This window comes from Lutjanus erythropterus, chromosome 21, assembly GCF_056507025.1.
Source record: "Lutjanus erythropterus isolate fLutEry1 chromosome 21, fLutEry1.hap2, whole genome shotgun sequence".
In the NCBI taxonomy this organism is placed as follows: Eukaryota; Metazoa; Chordata; class Actinopteri; order Lutjaniformes; family Lutjanidae; genus Lutjanus; species Lutjanus erythropterus.
In genome coordinates, this window is record NC_139337.1 from 12,129,676 (window position 1) to 12,157,445 (window position 27,770).

Sequence of the window (27,770 nt, forward strand, 5' to 3'; positions counted from 1 at the left end):
GTGAAATTCTTATGAGATTCTCCCTGACACTTCTGAGGCTGGTTTGATTGCCAGGCCTTGCCCTCTCATTGTTCTGTGGCAGGTGCTTTGTATGTGTGTGTAGGTCCCAGTGGACATAAATAAACACTTAAAGGCCATACAGAGGAGCTTGAACCTATGGAGACATAGTGTATGCACTTGTGGCAACCAAGTGTTTGCTTATTCTTAGTTTAAAAAGGTGGTATAGAGATGGTTATACATAAAAGATTTACTCTAGATCATATTAATCAACAGCAATTAGGAAATATGGTATTATCACATCACACAGGCATGAAAGCTCATTGACATAATACATTCTTCATAGACAAATAGAGGTCAAAGTATTTGATAATAAAGACAATCAGGAAAACAAACACAAAAATATGATTAATTAATTAATAATCCTGTAAAACAAACAAGACCGGAACAGATCAATCGAACAGAGACGGCTGGGAGAGTGACTGAAAGAGGCCCAGAGGTTTGACAAACTGTCAAGTCAAAAGGTTTGGATCCTCTTAACCTTTGCAGTGTCACCTTCCTTCAGGGTTAAGATATCTGTCAGGTTTTACTGTCCAAGGAAAGTGACAAATTACAAGGTGCCAACAGGGTTAATAGTAAGAGGAGTTTTCATTCCTTTGCAGGACCTTAACATGCTACTTGAGAACCTCTTCGTTTGTCACAAATTTACACCTCGGGTTTAGCTGTTAGCTCCTTGGACAGGAGGTCAACTTTCATCAGTGTCCAGGGTCCAGGTCTCAGCTGTCTGCTTGTCTCGCTGCAGTCAGTCTTAACACATGACAAAGACAGGACTCTACTGTCTGTTGGAGAGTGGCCTGTAGTTGACGTAGTCCATTCTGCTGACCTCTCCCTAGTCAAATGTTTGAGACAATGTCCACACTTAAAGAGATTTACATTATAAATATCAACAATGTCAAGTGCTAGTAGGTGGATTTTCCTAGCTAGCCTAGCTGTGGTAAGCCAAGCTAAACTAAGCAGTTGATGCCTGCAGCAAATACAATTATCACCCTTATCATTACATTGTATTTGACTTCAGTATCTCTAAAGAAAGCAAATATTATCTTATCCATTCTAGTTAACGACAGTGCCTGACACTTTACATGTTTAAAAAGCAAGTCTAGGTAACTTATGCTAAACACCAGTCAGAGTGGCCAAAAGTCACAATTACAGGGCAAATGCTAAAATTTAGTGCACCAGGAATACAAGAGTACAGAGACGAGACAGAAAGTCGTCAAACTGTCCTAGTGATACAAGTTATACAGGAATTTCTATTGAAGGTATTCTGACATCAGCCACCATAATTATACCAGACTGTATTATTATGACTACTAGACTGGTCATACTAGACCATTTAAGACTGTAGCAGCAAAACCCTAGAGTGAGCTAAACTGAGCAATGATGTGTTGTACTTGTATCCACGCTGGCAACAGCCATGACAAAGGCAAAGGCATGATGTCCATCTGTTTGTACATCCATCCATCCATTCAATCGTCTGTCCTATTCTTGTGAATGCAATATCTCAAGAATGCATTGTGGTAATTTCCTCAAAATTGTCAGCCTGGACTCAAAGATAAACTGATTAGATTTTGGTGACCTCACAAAACACATTTCTGGCTGTAACTGATTAATTCATACGCTAATTATGACATAATTTCACACAGATGTCCAATAGGATAAATGATGAAGTGATATATGTATATCTAAAAGGTCAAAGGTCAACTTCACTGTGACATCATAATGTTCAGCTCTCTGTCAGTTCTCTATACTCATCTGTAAAAGTGAAGACAGTATGTCTCTCACTGGAAATTATTCACTGGAATCATATACGTTTAAATAATGATAACTTACATGTTATGTGATTTTAAATTACAAAATAAATGTAATTGCAATCTGTTACAGTTACTTAAAGACAATGTAATTAAAATACAGTACAGCACAGTTGAGTGCACTTTTGTAGTTCATAGTTGGAATGAAAAATTAATGTGAACTTGAATGTAATGTGCAGTGGAGAGGAGCTGATCCTGTCCAGTGGACTGTAGCTGTCGCCGTCCTTCACTGTGACAGTGAGGCGTAACCCGATCCGTCAATTTTGCTGGTCGTTGTCTTCTTCCTTCTGTCCTTGAGGACAAAGATAACTCAATGACATTCACGCCAAGCACCTTTGCGAGATTTAGGCTGACAGCTTGAGCAATATATTTGCAACACATGGTCTGCACATATACTGCATGTCTCATCACTGCTATGCATTTTACTTATAGCATACACTGTCAAATACACTCATTCTATTCAGAGCTTTGTAGCTGCAAAATAATAATATATATGTATATATTGAATATAATTTATACTGTTTCTGTAAATTGTGCAAGTGAACTTTGGGATTAATAACTACAATAATGAAGGGATACACTTGAGTATCTGTTTGAGCTTCTTGATGTTTTATTCATTTTGCTGTTTGAAAAAGAAGCCAGTGGTTGTAGCCCATTATAAACTAAAAGACTTCTCTGATTCCCAGCTGTTCAGTCATCTTCATCCACTTCGTTTTGTTCACTGTCTCTGTCTGCATATTTCTGTCTGTTGAAACAACACTATCAGTTTGCCTTCTGTTTCACTGCGACACTCTGTGCTTCATTTACAGCAACGTTTTATTACAGTTCTTGTGTGCCTTCCTGTGTATTTGAACACATTTGTTAGAAAGTGTATAGTGTTTAGGTATCACAAGTCCCTCTCAGGAAGTTATGACTTTAGGTACATATGTAGAGACAGTATTATTTCTAGTCGGTGAACATTATGTGCAAAGATAACAAAACTAGGCCTGACCCGCCTCTAACAATGAGCTTGTAGATTATAAACACCTCATCTCACCCTCCCCTTCCAAGTGTGTAGGAAAACCTACGATGACCACGAAATTCTGTCTGTCCATTCTGGGCTTCAGTAGAAACACGGCAGTGGAACTTGGCAGCCTCTGTGGAAGAGGATCTTCTCCCTCTGTAGATATGAATGGCTTATTCTAAGGTAATGAATACTCAACAATTCCTTTGCTCTTCACTAATGAAAACATATTTATGAATAATGTATTCCATTTGTGCCATATTCTGACAGTAAGTCTTTTATAGTCAGAATAACACAAAAGTCAAAACATCATCTGTAATAATTTATCTGATGTTGAACTGATTTATGGCACCTCACTTTGTCTTTAGTACTTAAAGTATCAAAAAAAAATGCTTTGACCATGATATTTTACATAGTTCTGAATATTATATTCCATTTATGCCATTTTCTGCAAATAAATGTTACACACTAGACCTTTGAGTAAAAGCACAAAAGTAAATGCATCAAAATATACTTCAACTACAAAACGTAAATGTTCTACAGCCCATTTCACAATAATGTGTATTGAAACATTATAATTATTGATGCATCAATGTACATAACATTAATGTTGCAGCTAGTGAAGCAGCTTCATTTTGTATTATATATTCTGCCCAGAAACTATGACTTTCACCTAGGGCTGAATAAAATCTTTATTTTAAATCATAACTTATTTGTTAATTATATTTTTTATTATCAATCGCAATCCACAAAGTAATTAGTAACCCAAGTTACCCAACCCAATTCTAAAAGTAAATTTATCTTAAATGAAATAAAAAACTTAAATTATACCTAATAAAGTTGAATTGGTGATTTTTTTCAGTTGAATTCTTCTCATTTGAATCAGTTACGCCGAGATATGCCTGCAGGATTTGAAGACAGTTGCAGTAAATCATGCAATTCATTCTGTAACAACTCTTTTCAGAAACACCCATGTCTTGTTTACTTAACCAGTTTTATTTTACATTAAATCAGGCTATAGTGTTAACTGCATCACACTCATCATTGAACAGATCATCAGTGTTGTCAGACATAATACTACTTGAGTCAAGTTAATCATAGTGATAATAATCATCAGTGTATAAGTGCAACATACAGAGGAAAAAACTACCAAAAGCTGATGGAGGAAGAAGCCATCAGCGAAGGTGATTTCTTTAAATACTCCTCAACATCAGAGTCCAAATTAAACAACTTCCGCCTCCTCTTTATAACACACGCACCACAAACACTTAGGGAAAAGAATTACCCGAGCACACTAACATACACCAGAGTGTTTTCAAGCACAGAAACTGACATGCTTTGGTAATTCTTCATCATGATTTAACTTGTGCCATACGCAACATGTCATCAGCCAACACACTCAAAATAAAAAAAGCTATGACAAAAAATACATCCTTGGTGCATGCTTGAGGAGTCAGAGGTTAATTTGGAGCTCCGGGGCCCTCTTCAGCTCCCATTCAAACCTCATGGAGCACAGTCATCGGGCCCGTTTTCCAGCATCAATACACATTCAGGCAAAATAACAGATGACCTCTTTCAAAACCTCCACATTTAATTCCTGACAAGAAAAAATATATGTGCCTGGTTATACAACTTCTACTGTAGTTTGTTCATCGTACCCGTCTATTCTCTTACAGCTGAGCCTGGTCATCTAGAGAGGTATTGAGTAACTATAAGCTTCTGAGGAAATACAGAAAAACAAGCCCTTCAGTGCTTCCAAACATGCAGGAATGTTGTGACAGTTAACAGCTTCACTGTTGTTTGATCAGACATCAGAAAATGGAAAGTTTATTCCATGCCAACCCAATTAAATAAATTTAGCTTAAAGGGATAATTTGGATTATTTGATGTAGCATATGAGGTGTGTATTACCTACAGTAGATGCCAGTCAACACGCCCTCAGTATGGAGAAGCAAAGATGGCAGCACAGAATCTAAGCGATAAACTGCTGTGGACAGGGTCAGCAGCAAAACACATTTTAGCCACTTAAAAAAGTTACACCTAAATAAAAGACCGCCTTTTTCCAAAGGGGAAACTATTATTATAGAAGCAAAATATTGCTCTCTCCAAATCAACAAGACTCCTTAAGTAAAATCAGTAGTTTTACCTCAAAGAACACAGGAGTTGCTAGTCTACTACTGCCTTGGTCTGCTGTTAGTTTGTTTGTTCGTGACTTTGGTAAGTCCAAATTATCTTTTGAAAAAACAGTAACATTAACTAACTAAAAGATCAAGGCAGCGGCAGACCAGCAACTCCCATGTTCTCTGAGGTAAAATGACTGATTTTGCCTGTAGAGTTTGGTTGGTTTGGAGAGAGTCATATGTGGCTTGTATAATATCAGTTTTCTGTCAGAAACTGAGATGGTAAGTGGCTAAAATACATTATGTTGGTGACCCCGTCCACATTAGAACATTGTTTAACTTCCATGCTGGTGCCTTGCTCTGCTTCTCCAAACTGGGAGCAAACTGGTCAGCATATATTGTAGGTAATACACTGACTATCAGAAAGTAGCTCATAGAACCCTACTTCAAGTAATCCAAACTATCCCGCTGATATTTAAAAATACTAGGCCTCTGGATAATTACTGATTATACTTAATAACAACATAAATAAGACATAAATAGAGCTGGCTCCAGGCCAGATTCAATAACTGGATTTACACAGTTTGAACATGAACACCTTTCAGATTGAAGGCCTCTTTCTGTTTTGTTGTATGATCCCAAATGTTGATAATTTACGTTCATAAAACTGTCCCTTAAATTTGAAGACTCTGGTCAAATTAACCATCATCTTTAAAAACAATGTTTCAAAGTGCTCTGCACCGCTTCTCCTCTGCATAGCGTACGATACTGTACAGTTTCCAGCCACAGGGTCTGCTGCTTTAACAAAAAACTCAGATGCCCCAAGAAAGTTAAAGAAACTAAATCTAGAGTATTTACAAGGCATTTAACACACCCACACCTCCATCAAGTCCTACATATGTCTGAGAACTGTGGTCCATCCCTGTTTGGAGAGTTTCACCACAAGTGTCACAGGTAAGTATACAAAACTGACTTTCCTTTCATTTTGCACACCTCCGAGCACTTATTGTGTTTTCATACACAGCAAACACGACAGAAAAACGTTCTATGCAGGTTAAGACAAATGCTAGGAATAATTTGCGACTACTCTCCAACACCATGTCTGGTCTGGAGTGTCAGTAGTAAGCAGCTAACATCTCTATGACAGACACACTGGAGGACCACGTGCAGCAGTGTGTGCTGGTGTGTCACATGGAGTGGGACCGCCCGCCGTCGAGTCGGGAAGAGATGAAAGATGAACACTTCCCTATGTGTGTGTGTGTGTGTGTGTGTGTGCGTGTGCGTGTGGCAGGTCTACACACATCTCAATGGCAGGAAATGGAGAAGGATGAAGAAAAAATGGCCACTCAACCCAACCGCCTGCGTTTGGAATGACTCGAGGATGATATGTTAGGAAGCTTTGAGTGTCCGATCACCTTTAAGTCTCTATATTGCTCTGTCAGTCTCCTCTGCATGGACATGATAGATGTAAATGTTGTGGCTGCAAAGTAAGTGATTTGAGCACAGTCCACTCTTTCAGTCTTTTAGGTCTCTGGGTTGGGCGTGGCCAGCAGTGGCACATTGTCCCTCCTCCTCCTGCCCAGCGGGGGGCGCCTGTACTGCTCCCCGTCGGCCAGCGTCTGGGGCAGCGGCTTCCTCTTGCTCTCGGGGAGCAGCAGGATGGACAGCACGGCCAGCAGGGCCAGAGAGGAGTACACCACGTGGTGCAGGAAGTAACCATAGTGGTTCCTCAGGTCCATGAGTGGCGAGCTGAGGCGGCCCACGCAGCCCAGAGCGAGCACTATGCCCACACCGCTGCCCCTGTAAACACAGCACAACTTCAGATTTCATATTTACCACATATGTGCTAGGATTGATTTTTTCAGATTCAGCCACCCTCCTAAAGACAAAATTCCCATTTTTTCTGTACAGATGCTATTTGTTGCATTTTTTTATTATTATTACAAGTAAAATAACATTCATTTATTACACACTTCATTGAACTACAGTTTTCTATACTATGCTATCTCTGAACAACAAACTGCTGCTATGAATAACAGATAATTGCTATACTATTGTTATTGATTCTCAGCTTCCATCACAGTTTGTTTCGTGGTGATTTTGAGATTCTGTCTGTCAAGTTTGTAGCCTGCCATGCTGTTGCTTTGCTTTGTGGATCGCTATGTGTGCTATGATGCACCCACAAAACAAGAGCTGAAACTTGTTAACCAATCACTCATTTCACCATCTCTCATCCGTTAACCACCACTGCATGTTTTTAATAAGTGCTATAAACTATTATTTATGATTCCCCTTATTTACAAGTCCTTACTGAAATGTTCTCCCTGTGCATCTTTGTGAGCTTTTATCTGTTTTATTCTGTTGTTGTTATGCACACTGACTGACAAAAAAAAACAAGTGCTCAACCTGAAGAATCTCAGATGACTGAGGGATCTCCGACTGATGATTCAAATCCTTAACTCTCAGGGGGCAGCCCTGCTTGGAGGAGAGCCAGGCTAGCTGTTTTCATCATTTTTCTAGACTATATGCTAAGCTAACTATCTTATATGGAAGTGATATTGATCTTTTCATCAAACTCTCTGCAAGAACGAAAATACATACATTTCCAAAAGTATCAAAAATATCATTTAAAGGTCCATGTATAAGATTTATAGAGATCTATTAGCAAAATTTCATAGAAATTGAATTAATGAGTATGTTTTTATTAGTGTATAATCATGTTTTTGTTATCTTTGAATGAGCTGTTTATAACTACAGAGGCCACATGTTCTCCTACATGGAAAGGTGAGACTAGGTGTTTGCAATCTGCAATCTCACTGCTAGATGCCAATAAATCCTACACATTGGTCCTGTAAGTATGAGTTAACATTTATTTGAGAAATACCAGTTCATACACAGCACTATAAATGATCTGAATGCTCCACGACTTGAGGCATTTTATTTTTTCATTTCCAAAAGAAGATAAACTGAGCTGTCATGTAATTTTAAGACTGATCCCAGTTAATGAGGATTTTTTATGTTAGAAAACTTCTCTTCATTACTAATAGATATCGATGGAAATTTCCTCTCTCCGCCCTCTTGATTTAACTACATTTTTCATGGCCTGATTCATTTTGGCAGCACTTATGGACTGAGCCAGCTCCCTCTGACAGAAAAAATATGAACACATTCAACATCTCAGTACATTTTCACAGGACGAAGAAAAGAATGTTTTTGCTTTTAAAGTTAAGTCACTTTTCGGACTGCGGAGCGTTGCTGTGTTACCTGATGATGGTTGGCATGATCTCTGCAGTGAAGAGGATGCAGAGGGAGGCGGTGGCCTGGGAGGAGAACAGACCCAGCACTGAGAAGACGGTGATGGCCGTCTCACTGAGATCTACAGGGAAGGAGGAGGGACAAGCATCAGTAATTATGGATTAACTTGAAGAAGTGCAGCTTCCCTGCTTTTCATTTTCTGTTGATATATATCATGACGCCCTGTTGATTTGAGCACTGAATAAGTCTAGCTCATCTTTCCCCTACAGGTTTACCAGACTTGTTTTAACAACAACAGACACAGAGAGCAGTGAGGAGGATCTAAGAGGAGGTCAGTGCTTCTGCCCCTTCAGCCTTTGATGCATGATTAAAGCACAGCACCTGACACAGCTTTGACTTTGCTGCCACTGCAGTGTCCTACATAAACTGGGTGTCATACTCATCTTCAGCCACGAGGGGGAGACTTAGACTGAGGCAACAGTGAGTGAGTTTCCACACCAGGCTATGAGAAGACAAAAAGCACCTAGGACGTTCTTTTCCATGCACAAAGCTCACTTGTTTTCACAATGCATGTGCAGATGATCTAATGTGACGACAAATCTGAGCTTAAAAACAAATAAACTAACTTCTAACTTCATTCCAGTCAGGATTTGAGAAATCAAGGCCTTTAATCCTAACACAAGCCTCACATAATGGTTCTCTAACAACAGGGGGTGATTCCTTGTGGGCAAACTCTATTAATAGCTTTCTTTATCTGACTTAAGATTTACTTGAGAAAACAAATATCCTGCTGCCAACTAAAGCCCGCTTACACTCCATGAGTCCCAGGAGGATCAAAGAGGCCAGCCCCGTCATCGTCATGGAGAGGAGCAGGATGCCACGGCGACCGCACCTGTCTACAGTCGCCCAGAGCAACAGCCAGGCGCCGCCCCCTGCACACACAGACAGCAGGTACGTCCAATAGAAGCTGGGGGCGGTGCCCCTGACGTCACCTCGGAAAGAGCTGTAGCAGTGACTAATGCCGTGAGAGATGAATCTGAGGGAGGAGGGACAGAAAAACAGAGAGTAAGCAGTGGAGTGTTTCTAAACAGGTTTTAAATAGAAAAGTGGAAGGACATTAGAAGAATCGTGATGAAATATGAGACAGCAGCAAATAAAGTGCTACACAAACAGAAAGGACTGACTCAAAGCTGCAGAGTGGCTAAACTGATGTCAAGAGAGTCGGGTGACTTACGAGGTGAAGCCGAGCACACACATGTTCTTCCAGATGTTCCTGCTGTGGAAAAGCTCAGGGAAGGACAGGTGGGGGCGTGAAGAGGGGGTCGGCTCTGAATCAAGCTCTGCAGCAATAAAACAAGGACAAAACACCCTTTCACTTTTTACTTCACAGTTCAGCAGCACATGACCTGACCTGGTTTTTCTTCTAATCAATATTTCACTGTCACTTAAATCAATGTTGTTACAGCTCCCATTGGTCAAACAGAGGTTATTTAACAGCCACTCAGCATTAATAAAAACAGGTTCTATGTCGACAATTTATGTAAATCTCCCAGTTTAACGGCACAAATAAGGGTATGACGTACAGGGAGCAGGTCATTACTGCAAAATAAACCCCAACAGCGTGACGCAGGACACAAAGCTGAGGGGTCTTAACTCACGCTGTTGCAGGGGGTTATTTTAATTTAATGACCTGCCCATTGACACAAAATATTGATTTCAAAATTACTTTATTAAATGAAATATTATTTTATTGCTCCTGTGAACTGCATCCATAGCAACCCTGTGTTCCTTGTAGCAACAGAAATAACAGACCTTAGGATGCCGAAATCGACCAACTAGAATTGAGTATTTAACAAAGCTGTGAAATAAAAACAATCAACATATGATTTATAACACACAATAACACTATGATGTACTGGTAAGCAAAAATACTGCTGATTATTGATGTCTTTGTTAATCTATTTGTCAACAACAGCTATTACTCCTTCTGTGAAGTACTCCTCACAGGTAATAAATGACAATATAGCAGAATATACAGTATATTATACAACATACAACTAAATTTTTTTGTCCATCTAATATTCAAGGTCAAGAATGACCCTCAAGCTCCACATTTCTTCACGAGTTTTAAACCATCCTAGGAATGATTTGTTTTGTGTACAACAAGTTACTAAGTGGTTCAAACACACTGTGTGTTTGTTTGTGTGTAATAAACATACATATTTAATTATAATTACAGATACATGAGACAGTGTTATCAATCATTTATTATGTTGTCTCATAAAAAGGCTAACAGAATGCTGCAGGAATGATTCATACAACCTGGAAATGAGTTAGCATATCAGCATTTCTGGTTTCCTTTTAGTCAATGGGTTTTTGGTCAGATTAGATCAGTTTAAGAGATTTTCATGTTTTATTCTTTAACATAAAACACATCAGTAAATACCCAAGTCTCAATTTTGAAGCTTTTATGTATCTTTAAAAAGGCAGTCGCTAACAAGTACTGTTGAAGTCATGTGACTCTGGTGTAGTTCGTTTATCACCAAACTAGTTATAATTTGCATATGTAAATTCAGGCTATAAATGTTTTGCATTGTTGTTTGTATTGCTGATTTGTTTGTTTTTTTGTTTGTTTGTCAAGGATGGTTGTTCTTGTAACATGTAATTTTAATGACTGCTTGAACTATCGATGCCCATCAAGAGACTGGCACTGGAAATCAACACATTAATTAGTAACTGTCAATGTTTCTCTGTTCTACAAATAAATTAATAAGCTAAATTAACGACCCTTGTCTTAACCATAATGTTCTGAGACTTCTTTTACAACTCAACATCAACATAACATCATTTTATCACTTCATATTTCATGACTTATCATCCTAAATTCACAAGAATTTTCTTTTCATGCTTTAGAACTGATGTTTCAGAAGTCCACTACATCAAATGCCACATTAGTTCTGTAAAACATAATTAAATACAATGGCTGTTGCTCTGCTCTATATCTATAATTGCTGTTGACCCCTAAAATATCAAATAAGTCTATCTGATGTTCCCTCATCGGAGTCACTATTTACAATAGAATAAGGTCATGTTGACTCCTTTGACTGTGCATGACATTTTGGCAAACAAAATCAATATTTGTTGATGCATAACCCATATAGCATATAAAGCATGAAATATTCCCTTATTTGGACATTTCTGTATTTTGTCATCTTTATCAAATGTGTAAGTCCAGTTTGTGGCAAAGGGAAGGGTCCCACTCCAACACATTTTTAAAATATATTTTAATAATGTCAGAAAAGAAAAAATGGTTAATTTTGCAATTATCATCATTATTTTTACACATACAGCAGTGGGATCTATGTGAAGGATGGAAGCCAGTGTTAGTGTCACTAAGCTACAGCTAATTCCTCACTTCCTGGGAAACAAATTTACATACAAACTGATGCAGACCTCTGTGAATATCCAGCTCCGATTTTGTAGCTGCAGGTCATTATGCTCTATTATACTTCAATTTTTATGCGGGAACCACGTGTCTTTAATAAATAATAAATTAGAATTGTGCATCATTACCTGCTCTTGGAAGTGATGTACCATAGTTCCTCATGTTTTAAAATGCACCGCGATAAATGACCCATAAATAATGCAGGATTCATAAAGTGAGCATCCATTCAAGCCGGCATGAGCTGCTCTATTTCGCAGGAGAAAATAAGAATCAAAAGCCTGCATCTCTACACACACACCTGTGAAGCTCTCGTCATCCCTCACATCTCTGTTGGAGTTTCTCCTCTCACTGAAGGAGTTCATGTCTGCAGATCTCTCTGACAGAAGGAGCCAGCGAGGAGACTCTGGAAATACCCCAGGAATGCTGCAGGAGAGCAAAGACAAAACATAAGTCCACTCTTTGATCTTTTCTGACTTTTATCCAGCACAAAAACTACTCAGACGCATTAAGATTTTGTTGCTGTAACCCAGATTTGCTCCTTCAGCACGGAAAATAATCAATGTGGGTCACAAAGTAGCTGAATTCTTTATTTCTTAATCCAGCTTTTTCTCCCCATTCTTATTAAAACCTGCAATTCATTGCCAGTAATAATCTGTTAATCTCTGTTAATTTGGTTTTGAAACTGCAATGAAGGCTTATCTTGTAACAGAGGTCTTAGAGGGCCCGGGGACCTTAAACAAAGTGGCTTTAATGCATTCTGACATGAGCTAAAAGGCTCAGTGTGACAAGGGGATTGAGATCAATACGATCCAACAAAGCTTTCAGCAAGTCAGTTGGCATCAAGACATTTTACCAAAAGACCATCAGATTCTTTCATTCTCTTGTTGCTGCACTTTCTCAGAAAAAACGACCACATCTGCATACTTGTACCTGTAAATAAATATCTAAATATGAAAAGGAAATGCTGATTATGAGGTCCTAAAAACGAGAATCGAAAAACTGAAACTCAAAATGAAAAAAAAAAAAAAACAGAAACAATGGTAGCTTCGAAACAAATAATCATACATCTGGACCTGCAAACAAACACACATAAAGTAAATAAATAATTATACCCATAACTGAGGAAGAGTGTTAGCGGGGCGGCACCAGCTCCCAGCAGGCCTCTCCAGGACTGGCAGCCCAGGGCGACGGCCAGCAGCAGCAGCTCTCCGGCTACAGTCATCAGCCCAGCCAGCATGGTCCCCACCAGCCTCAGAGAAGGTTCACATAACTCCAGACCTGACAGACAAACACACCATCAGCAAACCCAGTGTAACCATCTCAAATGACTCCATAAAGAAGCAAACCACAAACTAAGGAGGGAAAAAGATCTTCATGTAAGAACCAAAACATCCTCACAATCCATCTTCATCCTTAAAAAGGAAAAAAACCATCAACCATCAGATTAATTTCTGGGGTTTATGGAGCATGTGTATGTTTGATTTAGCAGGTATTTTTGGTGGGCTTGCAGCACAATCAGCTCTATATATGGCAATGGTAGTCTGTCAGTTGGTCCACCTCGCTTTGTCCCAGATTGAAATATCTCAATAACTATCAGATGGATTGCCAGGAAATTTTGTCAAGACAGATGATGAAGCCTACAAGCTCAACTGTATGGACCCTAATATTCAACAAGTAATCAGAATAATAGTCCAAACAGAACAAAAATGCCTCATTTATATTGGACAAGACTGGTTCAGTCGGACTGATCGCGGCGGTGTCAAGCACTATTTGATGGATTGACATTAAATTGGGAAAAAGGTGTTTGCTAACACATGAAACTAAACATGAAAATCAGTCCTGTTTGCTAGATCTTTCTTCTAGAAACGACAACAACAAACACGGCATGTCCTCCAGATGCTGAAATACTCACGAGTGATGTACAGGGTGAGGTAGACTCCCGCACTAGCTGCCGCCAAGCAGAAACGCATGACAATGAAGATGGAGGGGTACGGGGAGACACACACCAGCACCCCGAACACCACTGACAAGGTCAAAGAGGTCAGCAGGGTCTTGGACCTGCCCAGCCTGCAGGGAAACAGAGATATGTACTGAAAATCACAACTACTACAATAAAATTTAGATGATCCTGATCTTCAGTTCCATCTATTATTCAGTCTTTTTAGTCAGATCATAGATACATGAAGCTGGATTCATTTTTAGCATTAAAGACATGAAATTATCATGTAGAAGTTTAAATTCAACAGCAATAACTTATAATGTAAGTGCTATTGCAAAAACACTACTTCTCATGGGATACAAAGGAGAATCACAGTATGAAATCTACACTTTTACAGCATTATGAAGCATATGTTGCTAACACATTCCTGGTTTCATGTAATTTACAAATAATTCAGACTAAATGACAAATTAAATAAGAATAAATGTTAATTAACAAAAATATTAACATAATTTTAGGGCCTGGTCTTTGTAAAGTTGAATTAACAAGGTTAATTCTAGGGACCTGCAGACATCCAGTTTAAACAAGATATTCCCTAAACCAAGCAGCTAACCTAAGCAGCTCAAGTCTAACTCACCAACTGGTTGCTAAATGTGATGATTAGCCAATTTTCAGCTGCATGCATGTGCAGCAGTTTTGTTTCCAACCTGCAGATTAGTACGGTTCCCTTTCTTTTCTTCTTTGCCCACTCCCAGGAGGCAGCATTAATTCACTAGTCTTCACAAACAGATGCTATGCTCAATTGGTCAGCAAATTAATGGAGGCTGTTAGCTGATTAAATCTGCATCATCTCCCTCGCAATTCCCCCCAAAACTGCAGTTTTCCCCCTGTGTGATTTCCAATCCAACAACACAGCAGACACAGGCTGGATCCATTATGTCAATTATCTGAGGTGCTCAGGGTGTGCCTAATGCAGACTGCCGAGCTTCGATCTAGCTAAATAAAGATTGCAAATGTTTAAAAGGCCTACCTTCTCTAACATTAACCTTTATGCCACGTTTATGTGTCGCATTTGGTTGGTGGAATATTCTCTGGTGTATCTGCAGCCAACAATGGCATTTCTTACTGTGATAAAAAGCACTGTTATAAATGGCATTTGAGCTGCTTGATACTAAATCTTTCCTTTCAGCTGGAGGCCACCATCTACTGACTGACAGAGGAACCACTGGCAGGGGTAGTAAATCTACAGCTAATTTCATGTGAACATTAACATTCATGCCATGACTCTGTTGTATGAAAGGCTGTGGGGTAGTGAAACTGCAAAGTAAGGACGGGAGACTGAAGAATGAGGAACAAACTGTGATTTAACAGCACAGACGTCTGCAGGCAGATGGACTGATTTGTACTGGAACATGTTTACGTATGTGTGTGTCTGTGTGTGTATTTGTGTCTGTCCTGTGTCACAAATAGAGTACATTATTTGTGCCATAACAAAAAAAAAACCCAGACTACAAAATGACACAGTAACCTATTAACACAACTTCTTTTCTACAGTCGACTGTCTTTACGTCTTCAGTTGCCTGCCAATACATTCAAGAGGCACTGGTGTGTGTGTGCGTGTGTGAGCATGTATTACCTGTCAGCGGCATAGCCCAGGCCGAGACAGCCAACCAGGACGCCCAGGATGAAACACACCTCCTCCACTGGGACCAGCCAGTACTGTCCACACACCAGATCCCACTGACAGCACAGACACAAGAGAGAGAGAGAGACAAACGTGTCAGTTATTATCTACTCAATTCAGTACAACAACAGACATGGTAGAGGACAGGTAGTCATTGGGTAGACATCAACACACATCAGGACTTATTTGTTATGTTTCATTTGTATTCCAACCAACGAAAACTTATACAGGAGGGGTGTACGAAAATATCGATATGGTGTAGAGTATCGCGATATAATATTTTGTGATTATCAAAAACACTGTATTGTGATTTCCGACTGCTTGGGAGCAGTGTTATTATCTATCTTCATTCCTTTTAGAATCTGATTTTATGCATATTATGGTGTGTTCTTTATACTATGACAGTTTTCCTAAATTTAGATTTAAAAAAGAGTAATATTTCACCTTGCATATCACAATACATCACAATATATTGAATTGTAACCCCTGAATTATGATACATATCGTACCATGAGAGTCTGCCAATACACAGCTCTATTATTACAGTAACTTTTCCATCCCATTGCCTACCCAAAATTACCTGGTAGGGCTGCAACTAACAATTATTTTATTACCATTTAGTCTAACCATTGTTTTTTCATTAATCGATTTGTCAATAAAAGAATCAGTATGTAGGATTTAGTAGCATTTGGTGTAGTGGTGAAATTGCAGATTGCAACCAACTGAATGCCGCTTGCCTCATCCTCCCCTTCCCCTTCCAAGCATGTAGGAGAACTCATGATGGTGGCAAAACTTTATGAAAAATTCTATCCTAAAAGGCTGTATCTAGAGCCAGTGTTTGGTTTGTCCACTCTAGGCTAATGTACAAACATGGTGATTCGACATGGCAGAGGAGCTTTCTCTTTCCAGCTGATAAAAGGACCAGGAGTCCCTGGATATGAACGCTTCTGGTAAGATAACGTTACAAGGAGCAGCGAGATTGTTGTCGGTGATATATATTGTGCGAGACGAGAGACGTAGTTCACTGAGCAGCTTCACACAAAACATAACTATGACAAACATATGACAAACAGATACTTTCTTAACCTGTAAAAGTGTGTTTTAAATTAACAAACAATACATGTGTAATACAAATGTGTAATTACTCAAAAATGATTTACCTCTTGCCACTGACTACCATTCATATTTCTTCCAAAGTTGAGTCCCAACGGGACAATTTATGGTTGACTGTCAGTAAACTCATTAAGGACACTGCCCTACAAAGAGGAAAGTAGAAAACTCACACCTAATTTACACCTGGCTGCAAAGACTTATTTCAGCTGTGTGTGTCTAGTTTTGAAGTCAACAGACAGACGAGTGGTTGCTAAGAAAGAGAGCTTCACACTGACTGTGTTTGAAATGTGTTGCCTTCCTCTCTGAGTGTTTTGAGGCCCTGAGCCAAAATGTATAATTCAGCTCACATTGATTGTTAGCTTGACTTACTCATAAAGAAATATGCTTTGGGAAAATGAAATTACTTTCTAAATTAATTGCTTACTTTGATTCTAAGGGAAGCACAGTTTTTTTCAGTGGATGTTTTTATAATACATACTGGATACAAATAAAAAAAAAAGTTACAGTACTGTATATTTTATTATAATAGATGGTTTGGGATGTAATAGGCCTAACACTTGTGCTTCGACTGTTTTGTGGCCTCTCATGTATGATGTCTACTCATTGATAAATAATTATATTTCCCAGGTGTAACCGGACCTGGATTACAAAAGGAGATCAGAGGCCGAGAGAATGACGCAGTATAAAGCCCTCAGGCTCCATTAGACTCATAATACAAACGCAAGATGCTCCCTCACAATATTACTGTGTCTGTGGTTGTGATCGTCAGAGGAAAGTGGGCGGATTTCTGTTATTATTAATAGTACTGGCAGCAGCAGCAGTAATAGTAGATTTACACCGAAAGGACTGTCTCGTCATACGCACTTACTTCCAAAACAAATGGCTGTGTGGTTGTACATAAGAGTGTATCCACATGAAAAGTCAGCACATCTGTTGAAAAAAAAAAACAAAACAAAAAAACAACAACAGATATCTGCTCTCAGATCTGAGTTTTAATCACATTAAGCCGACCCACTGATTTGCATTAACAGCTGAGCTCTGCTAATGTCGCTTGCTGTCTGCTGGCCGACTGAAAGCAAAATGATTTTAATGATCTAGAGAGGAAGAGTGCGAGCACAGGGCCAGTGATAAAAAGCCCTCGCATAATTGGAGCCCGTGCGCAGAAACATAAAAGCCTGTCACATAATATCAGCTGTCCTGTTGCTGAGGCACAGAGCCATAACAGTGCACACTAGACGGGTAAAGGGCAGTGTAGCAACCCATGGTGCTTGTATGGCTGGAATGCTTTGGACAACAGGAGGGGGTAAAATGTACACAAACCAGTTTGTAAACTCCTCAAACTGGTTTTGCGAATGAGGCACCAGTCAGGTATGTGCCTTAGGGAGGAACTGAAACCTGCAACCTTTTCCCTCTTTTACATCTCTGACTCAACCAAGACATTGTTTATTGATGATGATGTTTCAAGGTAGAGTGGAAACACCTCATGGTGATCACATCTGTCAGGATCAAATTTATCACTGTAAGTGGATGATTATTATAACAGGTTTTTTCACAATTTTTATTTTCACTGAAAAAAATATAAAAATACTTTTTTTTTAAAAATGCAGCCTCTGTTGCAGTCGGTCATATTGCAATTTCCATAATATTTTGATTGATTGTGCAGCCCTAAAAATAGTAAACAATAATAACAATAGTAATAAAAATGTCAGTATAGTTTGTGTATCTTCAGATATCCAAATTCAGGTATTGCAACTGGATCAAAACTGGAAAAAAGTGGATCAGTGTATCTCTACTTTTTTCTATTAAATATGGAGTTGTAATTAATGATTAACATGCTAATAAGGGCATGACAGGGGCTAGAAATGTTTTCTTACAGTTTATATACACTATGCAGTTCTTATACATTAAAATTAATTTACTCCAGGAAGTCTGTGCCGATTTTTAAATGTCTTCTTCATTGTATCTGATGACAAATTGCCAAAATATAGATATTTCAGTCATGACAGTTCATAAAAAAAACATCATTAATGGGTCCAAGAAATTTCCAGTAAACTACAAGGGCTTAATACTCCCACATATATCTGGTATGGATACAACTGTTTACATATTATGACAACATTTTTGGTGTCTAACTGATTTTATATTACCATACTGCCCCACCCTAATGATGAAAGCAAGAAAAAGTATCAAGCCATAGACCTCTGGATAGAGATGTTAAGTTGAGTTTGCCTCTAATCAAGTGACATGGTGTTTATTGATCAGAGTCAGGGGAGAAGCTGATCAGAAGCCCTCCTGCTTCCTGTTCAGCAGACTGCCAGCTCAGCAAAGCAGTGCAGCAGTGGAGTGACATCATCACGACAGCAAAAAAAATACTTTCAGAGCTAAATCTGACTTAAGAGCCCAAACGTGTCAGTCTCCTGTCTGTCTATGTCACTCTTAGTATGACAAATGAGGGATGGAGGTGTGCTACTTGCTTTATAAGAATGCACTTGCAAGCCTGCTCCTGTGGCAGCGTTTAACGTCTCCCTATCTCGCTGCAGTGGTGTGGGTGGATTACCGGCGAACTGCCCTAATACCACGGCCTGAGGGCTGGGTGTGGTTCCCACATCAGTAGGCACAGAAATGCAAACAGACACACAGGCCAGAGAGCAGCTGGTCTGAGTGGAAAACTGTGAGCAGCTGTTAAAGACATTAACAAGATCAAGTCAATGCTTTTACTATGAAATCCTGCCCTGAAAGGAAATGCATGTTTTTCCATGATCTTCAACATGGACGCCAAAATGTCAAGCACAAGCAGGGTGCAAAATGACATATTAATGCACCGACACAGCTTTTATCTACTGTGTTTATCACACTGGCTGCCTGTTATCACGATCCAAACCCAGCTGGGAAACACTGATGTTGTTTGCATTTATAAATATGAAACTACAGAGTATTAAAGCCACATTAAGGATTTTTTTTCCATTTCAAGAATAAGGTTGAAATGTTGAGAACAGTGTCTTATTAGTGTTGGATGTTGGTGTATTAGTGTTCTTTATTTTGCATTATGAGAATAAGTCAAAATGTAAAGTATAAAGTTTAAATACCATGTTGTAAATAAATAAGAGCCCTAATACTCTTTCATAAATATGACTATGACAGAGCAAGGAGCAGCTTTTTCTTACAGCTTGAAATGTGAGAACCAAACCTAAATCTGTAACTTCACTGAGAAACAGGAGCTCTGCTGGCAGCATGATTATTTCTCTCTCGGTGTAATCCTCTAAGAACATTGATTGTGTAGTTATGAGCATTAGAGGAAAATAAACTACCTCAGATTTTTTTGACCCAGGATTATTTTTCAAACCTGTCGATATTCCTTTCCACAAAAATATTCTTTCTTCCGCTGTAGCTAATCCTCAACCTGCCTGTCTGCTCTTTAAGTACAGCGACAGAGGTGAGAAGTATGTTACAGTTAAATGGTTAGAGATGCAAAGTTGTGGGCAGCAGATTCAAATCCTCAGAGCATGAGAAAGTTAATGAGATGCCCATGAGCAAAGCATTTAAAAAGGAATGTTCCTATGTGTCCATATGGCCGCCACTCATATTTCAAATCATTTTAACATGAACATATTTTATACCTTGGTGTCTGATTTCAGCAGACTATCTCTATTTGTATCTCATTAGGAGTCTGGTTGTTAGCAGGGATTGTTCTTCCTTTGTGACGTATTTGAGGAAACTCTGACATTTCAGACATGTCTCAGATATCTACGAAATCTCTCTGCCTGCTCAGTGCGACACAGTGACATTGGTAAAACACATATTTCTGACTGAGTCACTGAGTGCAATTCATGCAGCAGACCCAGAGATATCATGTTCGTCCTACATTATCCACAATGCAACGGGACATATAACTTCTAGACTCAAGCAAAGATGAGGACTGGGCTACAGTGGTCTGGTGAACTCATTTCTGTCCCTGGCTTACCTTGATATTCTAACCCTAACAGATGAATCCTCATGCCTAAACACACAACCAAAGAAGGCAGTGGGTACTAGCCAGTCAGAGGCAGAGTAAGGCGGTTCATGACTTTGCCCTCTAGGAAAGAAATTGGTAGCTGTAGCTCTAAGTCAAATAGCCAAAGCTCAAAGCTTAGTAAATGTCCCTTTTCAAGACAAAACTGCGCATTTTAGACTGGCCTTTCAGACTTCGATCTTTCGAGAGACACATTAAAACACACACAGAGAAAAATTGAGACACACAGAGTGAGAGGGAAAGCGCATGAGAGACGCCGCACGTAAATTAAACAGACCTCTGTTTGTGTTTATCATATAATCATGTGTAATTCTAAGTAGTCCTGTGGTGTGTATGGAGCAACAGCATCAGACTGTACTGGGATTAACCTCTGACATAAGTCTCACATGAGTACCTCAAACGTAGGTGCTCTCCGCATTCATTCAGTCATTATCTACATCTAACAGGAGGTTTGTGTAGGAAAATGGTAACAGGGATCTCTGAAATCTCTGACGTTGGAGTTCTCTTGATAGCACCAACAGTGAAGAGTTTTCACAACACCTCCTGTCCCCACAACAAAACTTAACTTGTTGGAGCACTATGTATGACCCTAGCATTCAAAAATGAGTAACGAGTTGGAGCCACAGACTGTATATTAAACAGGTTGAATTCCTATTTAATATACAATCTACAGTTGAAGCAAGTTATCTCCCTCTGCCTCCTCCTCACCAGACTCAAAGCTCAAGCAGTTTGCCTGCAGGTTTCACAGACTCTGAACAGGAACGCAAGACAAGCGACATAATATACTGACAATGACAATTAGCAACAAGTCCTAAACTATAAGTTAATCAGCTATTTATAACTGTTAATTGTTTGTTGATGTAAATCTAAGCCTGTTACCCCAAAAAAAGCCCACTACTCCAGAAATACACACTCTGGAGTTGGAGTTTAGTGACTGCCTCCCCTTCAACCTGACAAACTCTGTTATTGCTCAATTTCACTATTAAAAACATCCACTCCTTCTAAAAGATGATTAATGATTTCTTATGACTCATAACCATACATTTACTCATTCAACAAACATTTGGCACTAATCTAAACTCTAATAAAAGTGAAAAGGGAAAATCAAAACAGAAATTATGGACAGGAATGGAAATTTTAAAGGAGAACATGTTGGCTGAAGTGTTGTTTTCCGATGACACATCATGGTCATTTTACAATTTTGTACAGTCAAATATCACATATTACTCCTTTAAAAATAAAGTTAATTAAATGTTATGATGGATTGCAAAGCAGGAAGATCTGGGGCTCTACAAGCCAGCAGGAGATGACTTTTTGTCCAACTCATAGGTACAAATATGTGCAGCAGCTGTATTAAAGTTTAGCATGCATTGCAAAAATGAAGGCTGCCTGGTCAGCAGGACCCTCCTGTGGATGAATACAGGATAAAAAAAGAAACAAACTTTTCAGCATTTTAAGACCTTAAATCCACACATAAACAAAAAAGGTTCCTTCCCACAGAAAACCAAAACAATGAACAAGGCGGGGACCATAATTAGAGTTTTACCTCCGTAACGATGTTGTTCCTCAGCCCCTCCGTCACGTTGTAGTCCCAGCCAGCCTCGCAGTCCACCACAGCTGACTGGCTGCCGTTGACATACTGCTTACACTGGGATAGGCCCCCGCTGTCCCCGGGCCGCTCCCCCTTCTCCCAGGGCAGGGAGGCGTTCAGCACCTCGGGCGACGGCAGGGGCCCAGGCAGGTGGCAGTGGTGGGGCGGGGAGAGCGTGATGAGGGGGTCCGAGGAGAGCAGGAAGGCGAGGAAGAGGTTGGGCAGGATGGAGAGAGCGATCAGCACCCTCTGTTTCTTCCTGCCCAGAGCCAGCACCATCACCTCCCCCGTGGGAGGCAGCGAAGGCGGGGCGGGGAGCGAGGAGGAGGAAGGAGCCGGGGACGAGGGCACCGGCGAGGAGGGGAGGGATGGAGGGGGAGCAGGGCACGGGGAAGGGGAGACCAGCGGGGGAGAGTCTGGGGATGTCATCATTGAGGCGGGTTAAAGGTGTAAATGTGGCGAGGTTGTCGTGATGATTGGTCCCCAGGTGGAGGGGACGAGACGAGGGACAGCTCTGTGGAGGAGAAGAATTACACAGTGTTATTTTATAGTTTAAACACTCAAAACAGGACTGACGAATGGTCCATGAATAAAATTTTACACTGAAGACATTTTGACACATCACAGGAAAATACACATACAAAAAATACAATGGATGATGGCTGAATTCCATTTACCTGCTTCAGTGCAAAGTATACTACAACTGATGACTGCATATTATTCAAACATCAGTTCTAACTCATCGGGATTACTGTCCTGTAGTGTGGTCAAGTGCGTCAAAAAAAAGACTTGGAAAAACTACAGTTAGCCCAAAACAGAGCCGCACGACTCGCTCTGAACTGTAACACAGGAGCTGACATCATCAGAAGGAACATAACCTCAGGTTGGTCGTTGGTGAAGGACAGGACGCTTATTTCTTTGCTCTGTTTTATAAGAATTATTTTATTGTCTAAAATCCCAAATGTCCTGTAGCATCAATTTTCATATGGTAGTTATGGTCATAATTTTAATATCAGGCATGAATCAAGCATTAATGCCAAGTACATTTACTGTTATGTACAGAGGAATGTTTGCCATCAGACAAAACTGTTTTTAAAAAGACTAATTAAATAAATACCTAATGGCACAGTATTATTTTTGTAATTTATTTATTCATTTACTTTATTTACTACATAATACCTGAATATATGATCATTAATGAGGTACTTTCTTGATAATTTTTCATTTGTATTTCATTTTATTATCTCACTCACTGTATATACTGTTTGTACTGATACTACTAGTATTGATCTGTACATCAAATGTTTTCACTGACTATTTAGATTAGGGTTGTTCCGATACCAATACCAGTGTCGGTGTACTCTGATACTACCTAAAATGCTGGCATCTGCGAGTACATGCATCTATGCACTGACCCAATACCACATAATTTATTGATGCTGAAATGGAAGCTTAGACATTTTTTTCCCCAGGATGGCAAAGTCATGTTCTATGGCATTAATTCTCTGTATGTATTTGTTCACGTTTTACAAAAGGTTTAACAGGTGCCACGTCATGAAACGATCAATCGTACAGTAAAAAGGTTAGTAGTATACACCTGTTCAAAATAATAAGATATATTTTTTAAGAGCTCTATGGGATCAGTACTAGATATCGGCCAGTAGGTTCAGATATGGGAAAAGGTATTGAGAAGGAAAAAATGGCATCAAAACATCTCTAATTTACAGTAGTTATATGTGGGTACTTGTTATTATGGTCTTCAGTATTTTTATTATTGTGTCTCATTTAAAAAAATGCTGTAGTTTGCTTTTTCTTTATCTGTAAGCCTGCGAATATAATTTCTCACTACATTATGACATAACTTAAGTTTTTTTTTTTTTACATCAAATCTTTGGAGCTGTATGTGGTCATGCCTGTTTACCACATGTACCCTTAGAAAATATGATAAAATAAAAGTGGGAATGATCATGTTTGCATCAGAATTTTCATCTTCACTTACAAAAACAATTAAAATCATTATGATGTGACATTTGTTGGGTTCTTTACCAAACAAACGAAAATATGTGTCAGGGAATCCCTGCAGCACTACAGTGCTTCATTATAATGCTGTTTGGTCACACATTTATCCTTTAACAAAAAATTTCCAGCTTCTACAATTTGGATATTGCACTTGGCCATACTGGATTTTGATAATATTGGGATTAATTGTGCAGCCATGTGGTTATTGCCTGCTGGACCACATGTTGCACGTAGTTTGAAGAGTGGCTCTAATGTGAAAGTTCACAGTAATGTTGTATGTGTCTCACAGTTCCAGAGTAGACGATGGGACACACTGGGTCACTTCACAGTGAGACTACACTATTTTAAACGCTGAGCCAAAAAAATCTGTGCAAAAATCCCACCCGAACTAAAGAATGCTGTCCCATATGGGAACAGCTTATTTACATAATCTAATTCTGTCTAACCACACCAAACTGGAACAGAAGAGTTCTGTTGTAGTACAGCAACTCTGACAGTAAATTTACTTCAAGGATTATGTGACCTGTGCAATTCAGTATAAATCCACTGGAAAATGTGTTTGAACTCAGACCAGAGAAAAGAGAGAGAGCTGAAATGATACAGTCATGTAACAGGTAGTCAACTGACAGATGTTTGGGGGGGTTTTTTTAAAGCAAAAACACCACACAGTCCCTGGTTTCAGCCTCTGAAATGAGAGGATATAGTGCCTTTCTCCGCCTTACATGAGGATGAACTGAACATCCTTGAGTTTTGGTCTGCTGTTCGGTTGAACCAAACAGGATGACATCACCTCTGGCTTCAGGAAACTGTGACTGGCATTTTCCACTATTTTCTGACATTTTACAGACAAAAAAAAAGATAAAGATTACTGTTAGTTGTAGCCCTAATTCAGACTCAATGATTTAGTTTTTTATTGAAGCCTGACCAATATGTCAGCTGACCAATATTATCTGCACAATATTGGCCAATCCCCATGTCTATAATTGTATTGGGATATATGTTATCCAATATGAAATGATGCATTACGGTCATACATAGCATCTTATATATGTTTGTTTCTTTTGTCTTAATTCAGGTTTAACATCTACATATATTTGTCTTGAGTAGTTTCTTTGGTTAGAGTTATTTATAATTATTACTTTTAATAGTTTCAATGCCTTGATATCATTCAGGACTATCAAGTTTATCTTTGTTCATAGTCCTGTCTCTGTTAGATATCTGTGTCACTTTTGAAGGATCGCTGCAGAAAATGTTTACATAGGTCTACATATTCTATATCTTATATATTGTATCTGTATAAATATCTGCATAAGCTTCAAAAGTCCAGGATCAGCCAGGCTCTATTTTTTTTTTATTATTTTTTTTATATAACTCTTATGATTATAAACCAATAACTAAGCTTTATAGGCTTTGTCAGGTTGTTACACCCCTCAGTGAGGATTTCTATGTAGTGTATAGGTGTCAGTAGCCTATATGGGTACATGCAGAGAGATAAAAAAAAAATGTATAAAATAACAGCTGAAGTTTTTAAATAGGCCCACTATGCACCCTAAGGCTACAAACCCAAAGAGATGAAGGGAAAAAAAAACACCCTGGCATGAAGCAGTAAAATGCAGGTCTTCAGAGCAGAGGGAGCCCTTCCTTCCCTCTCTGTGTTACAGGCTGTGTTCCCAGTTGAGGGCAGGAATGTGAACAGCCTGTGCTTTCCTCTCCTCAGCAGCCTCCTCTGTCTCTCTGTGTCTGTCGGTGCACATGGTGCTCCTCTAGCAGCCAGTGCTGCTGTGTTTTCCCTTGCACAGGGCCAGGAAGTCTTGCTAAAAAGGAATCCCACAGGGTTACATAAGAGCCTGTACAGGAGGGGGGTGGAAAGGACGTGTAGGGAATGTAACACACAGGGGCTGGCTGGCCTCTGTAAGTGGAGGAGCTAACACTGAAATAAATACAGAGAGTAGCAGGCGCTGTGAGGGGAGGAAAATGAAAATGTAGCTGGGCCGGGCTGATAACACTCACACCTGCCCCGGCAGACTGGTCTCACACACACACACACGGCTGCCTGGCTTCAAAAACACATTTAAAACTGCCACTTACCCCTTTAAAATGTTGTTAAACGTGAGCCAAAATCCTCCTTGTCCGTTGTCAAACATCCAAACATTGCGGGCTGTGAAGGGGCATTCACCGTATCTCCTCTGCGCCTCGATGCCAGTCTGCTTTGTCTCTTAAATGAAAAGACATGTCTGTCCCGGACAAGTGTTACAGCCTCTCATAAACACCGCCGCTTGCCTTTGACACCAGCAAGGACACCGGACTGGTGTCCAGCCCTCCTGAGCTGAGATGATGCCCGCCGGGAGATGCTCCACTCCTCTCTGTCTCTGTCCTACCGTCGCTGCTCCTCAACGTTATTGTTTAGTCCAAGTTTCTGCCTGCCGACATTACACAAAATAATTAAATAATGCTTGTGTGTGTCCGACATCATCTTAAAGGGAAACGCGTCGTCAGTCAGCCGGTGGCGGACAAAGAGCGGCTGGAAAACTGCATTGGGAGAAGCCTGTTTATAGGGGCGAGCTGCTCCGCCGGCGGCGACACACTTCGGCAACAGTCGGCAAAGATCGACAAAGCGACGTCCCCTCGTCTCACCGCTGTCAAAGATCGTCTATGGTGAGAAGATATATCGCTCAAGAATCAGAGTCAGGGTTATTGTCGAATTTCCTGCCGTTTGGTCCTTACCACAAAAGTGGGTGCCAACAGATAACGTCAAAGAAGTGTCTCTGAAAATTATCCATAGATTTTATCCAGTGAAGCGTTTCTTGCAAAAGTTAAACAGAGACGTAGATATAAGTTGCTCATCATGTGGTTTACATCCTGCACTCATTTATTCTGGTCTTGTAAATTTACTGAAAGATGTTTGTAACTTAGTTGACAACGTTTTCACAGATTTTGCTCCTTGACTATCATGAAAAAGATGGTAATGACTTTTTTCTAATTAATCTAATTACTGCATATAACTGTTTTTTCACTTTGTCTGTGTTGACATTTTGAAATAAAGACAAAAAAAGAAATGCCAAGCTAATTTGGAATTCCAAATAGGAAAAATATTAAATTAAAGTCAGTTTGGAATTTTAGTAAGAAATATTATGTTACCAACAAATCCAGTTTCATTTAAGATTATCCACTTTATTTATCAGGCAAACCTACAAAATTCAGAAAAGACACTGATGGAAAGTGTATTTTGCAATAATTAAACTGAGGCTATCTGTCAATTATTTAATGAATGCCTACGCATACAATTATTTTGTCAGATATAGAATATTTCTTTAAGAGTTGTCTGGCTCAGCTGTTCATTTAGAACAGATTATTATGAGATTGACATTGACTGTAAAATGCTTAAAGATTAAATGTTAAAGTTTTAATATAAGGTAATGTGACTTTTAGGCTCCCTAAATTATAAAAACACACACAAAAAAGTGACTTAAGTAAAAGTTGTGACATGTAGATTTAGTTATGTAGTAACAGTCTTTTTTTGACCAAAATAGTGTGCACATTCACCTATTCTTCCTCCTTCCATTTCCATTAATACAAGGATTTTTTTTTAAACTATAATATTATTTTATATATCATTGAAGATGTTCCAAGTTTTGGCCCTGATGCATATTATTGTATTATTGTCCACTGGTGAATTCAGGAAATGTTTCATATACAGATTATTATTTGATTAGTAACACAAACCTATTAT

General features: G+C 39.3%; 1 protein-coding gene across 1 annotated transcript; it reads right to left on the minus strand.

The window, feature by feature from the left end:
• Window positions 1-3,842: 3,842 nt before the first annotated feature.
• On the minus strand, window positions 3,843-26,645 carry slc22a17 (solute carrier family 22 member 17). Its single transcript, XM_084747600.1, has 10 exons — window positions 26,129-26,645; window positions 21,977-22,535; window positions 15,261-15,364; window positions 13,598-13,752; window positions 12,798-12,963; window positions 11,984-12,108; window positions 9,475-9,580; window positions 9,053-9,276; window positions 8,250-8,361; window positions 3,843-6,785 (listed from the first exon to the last, which is right to left on the minus strand). Exons 2-10 carry the CDS (start codon window positions 22,451-22,453, stop codon window positions 6,509-6,511), a joined length of 1,746 nt encoding a protein of 581 aa, XP_084603726.1. The 5' UTR covers window positions 22,454-22,535; window positions 26,129-26,645; the 3' UTR covers window positions 3,843-6,508.
• Between the last annotated feature and the right edge of the window lie 1,125 nt (window positions 26,646-27,770).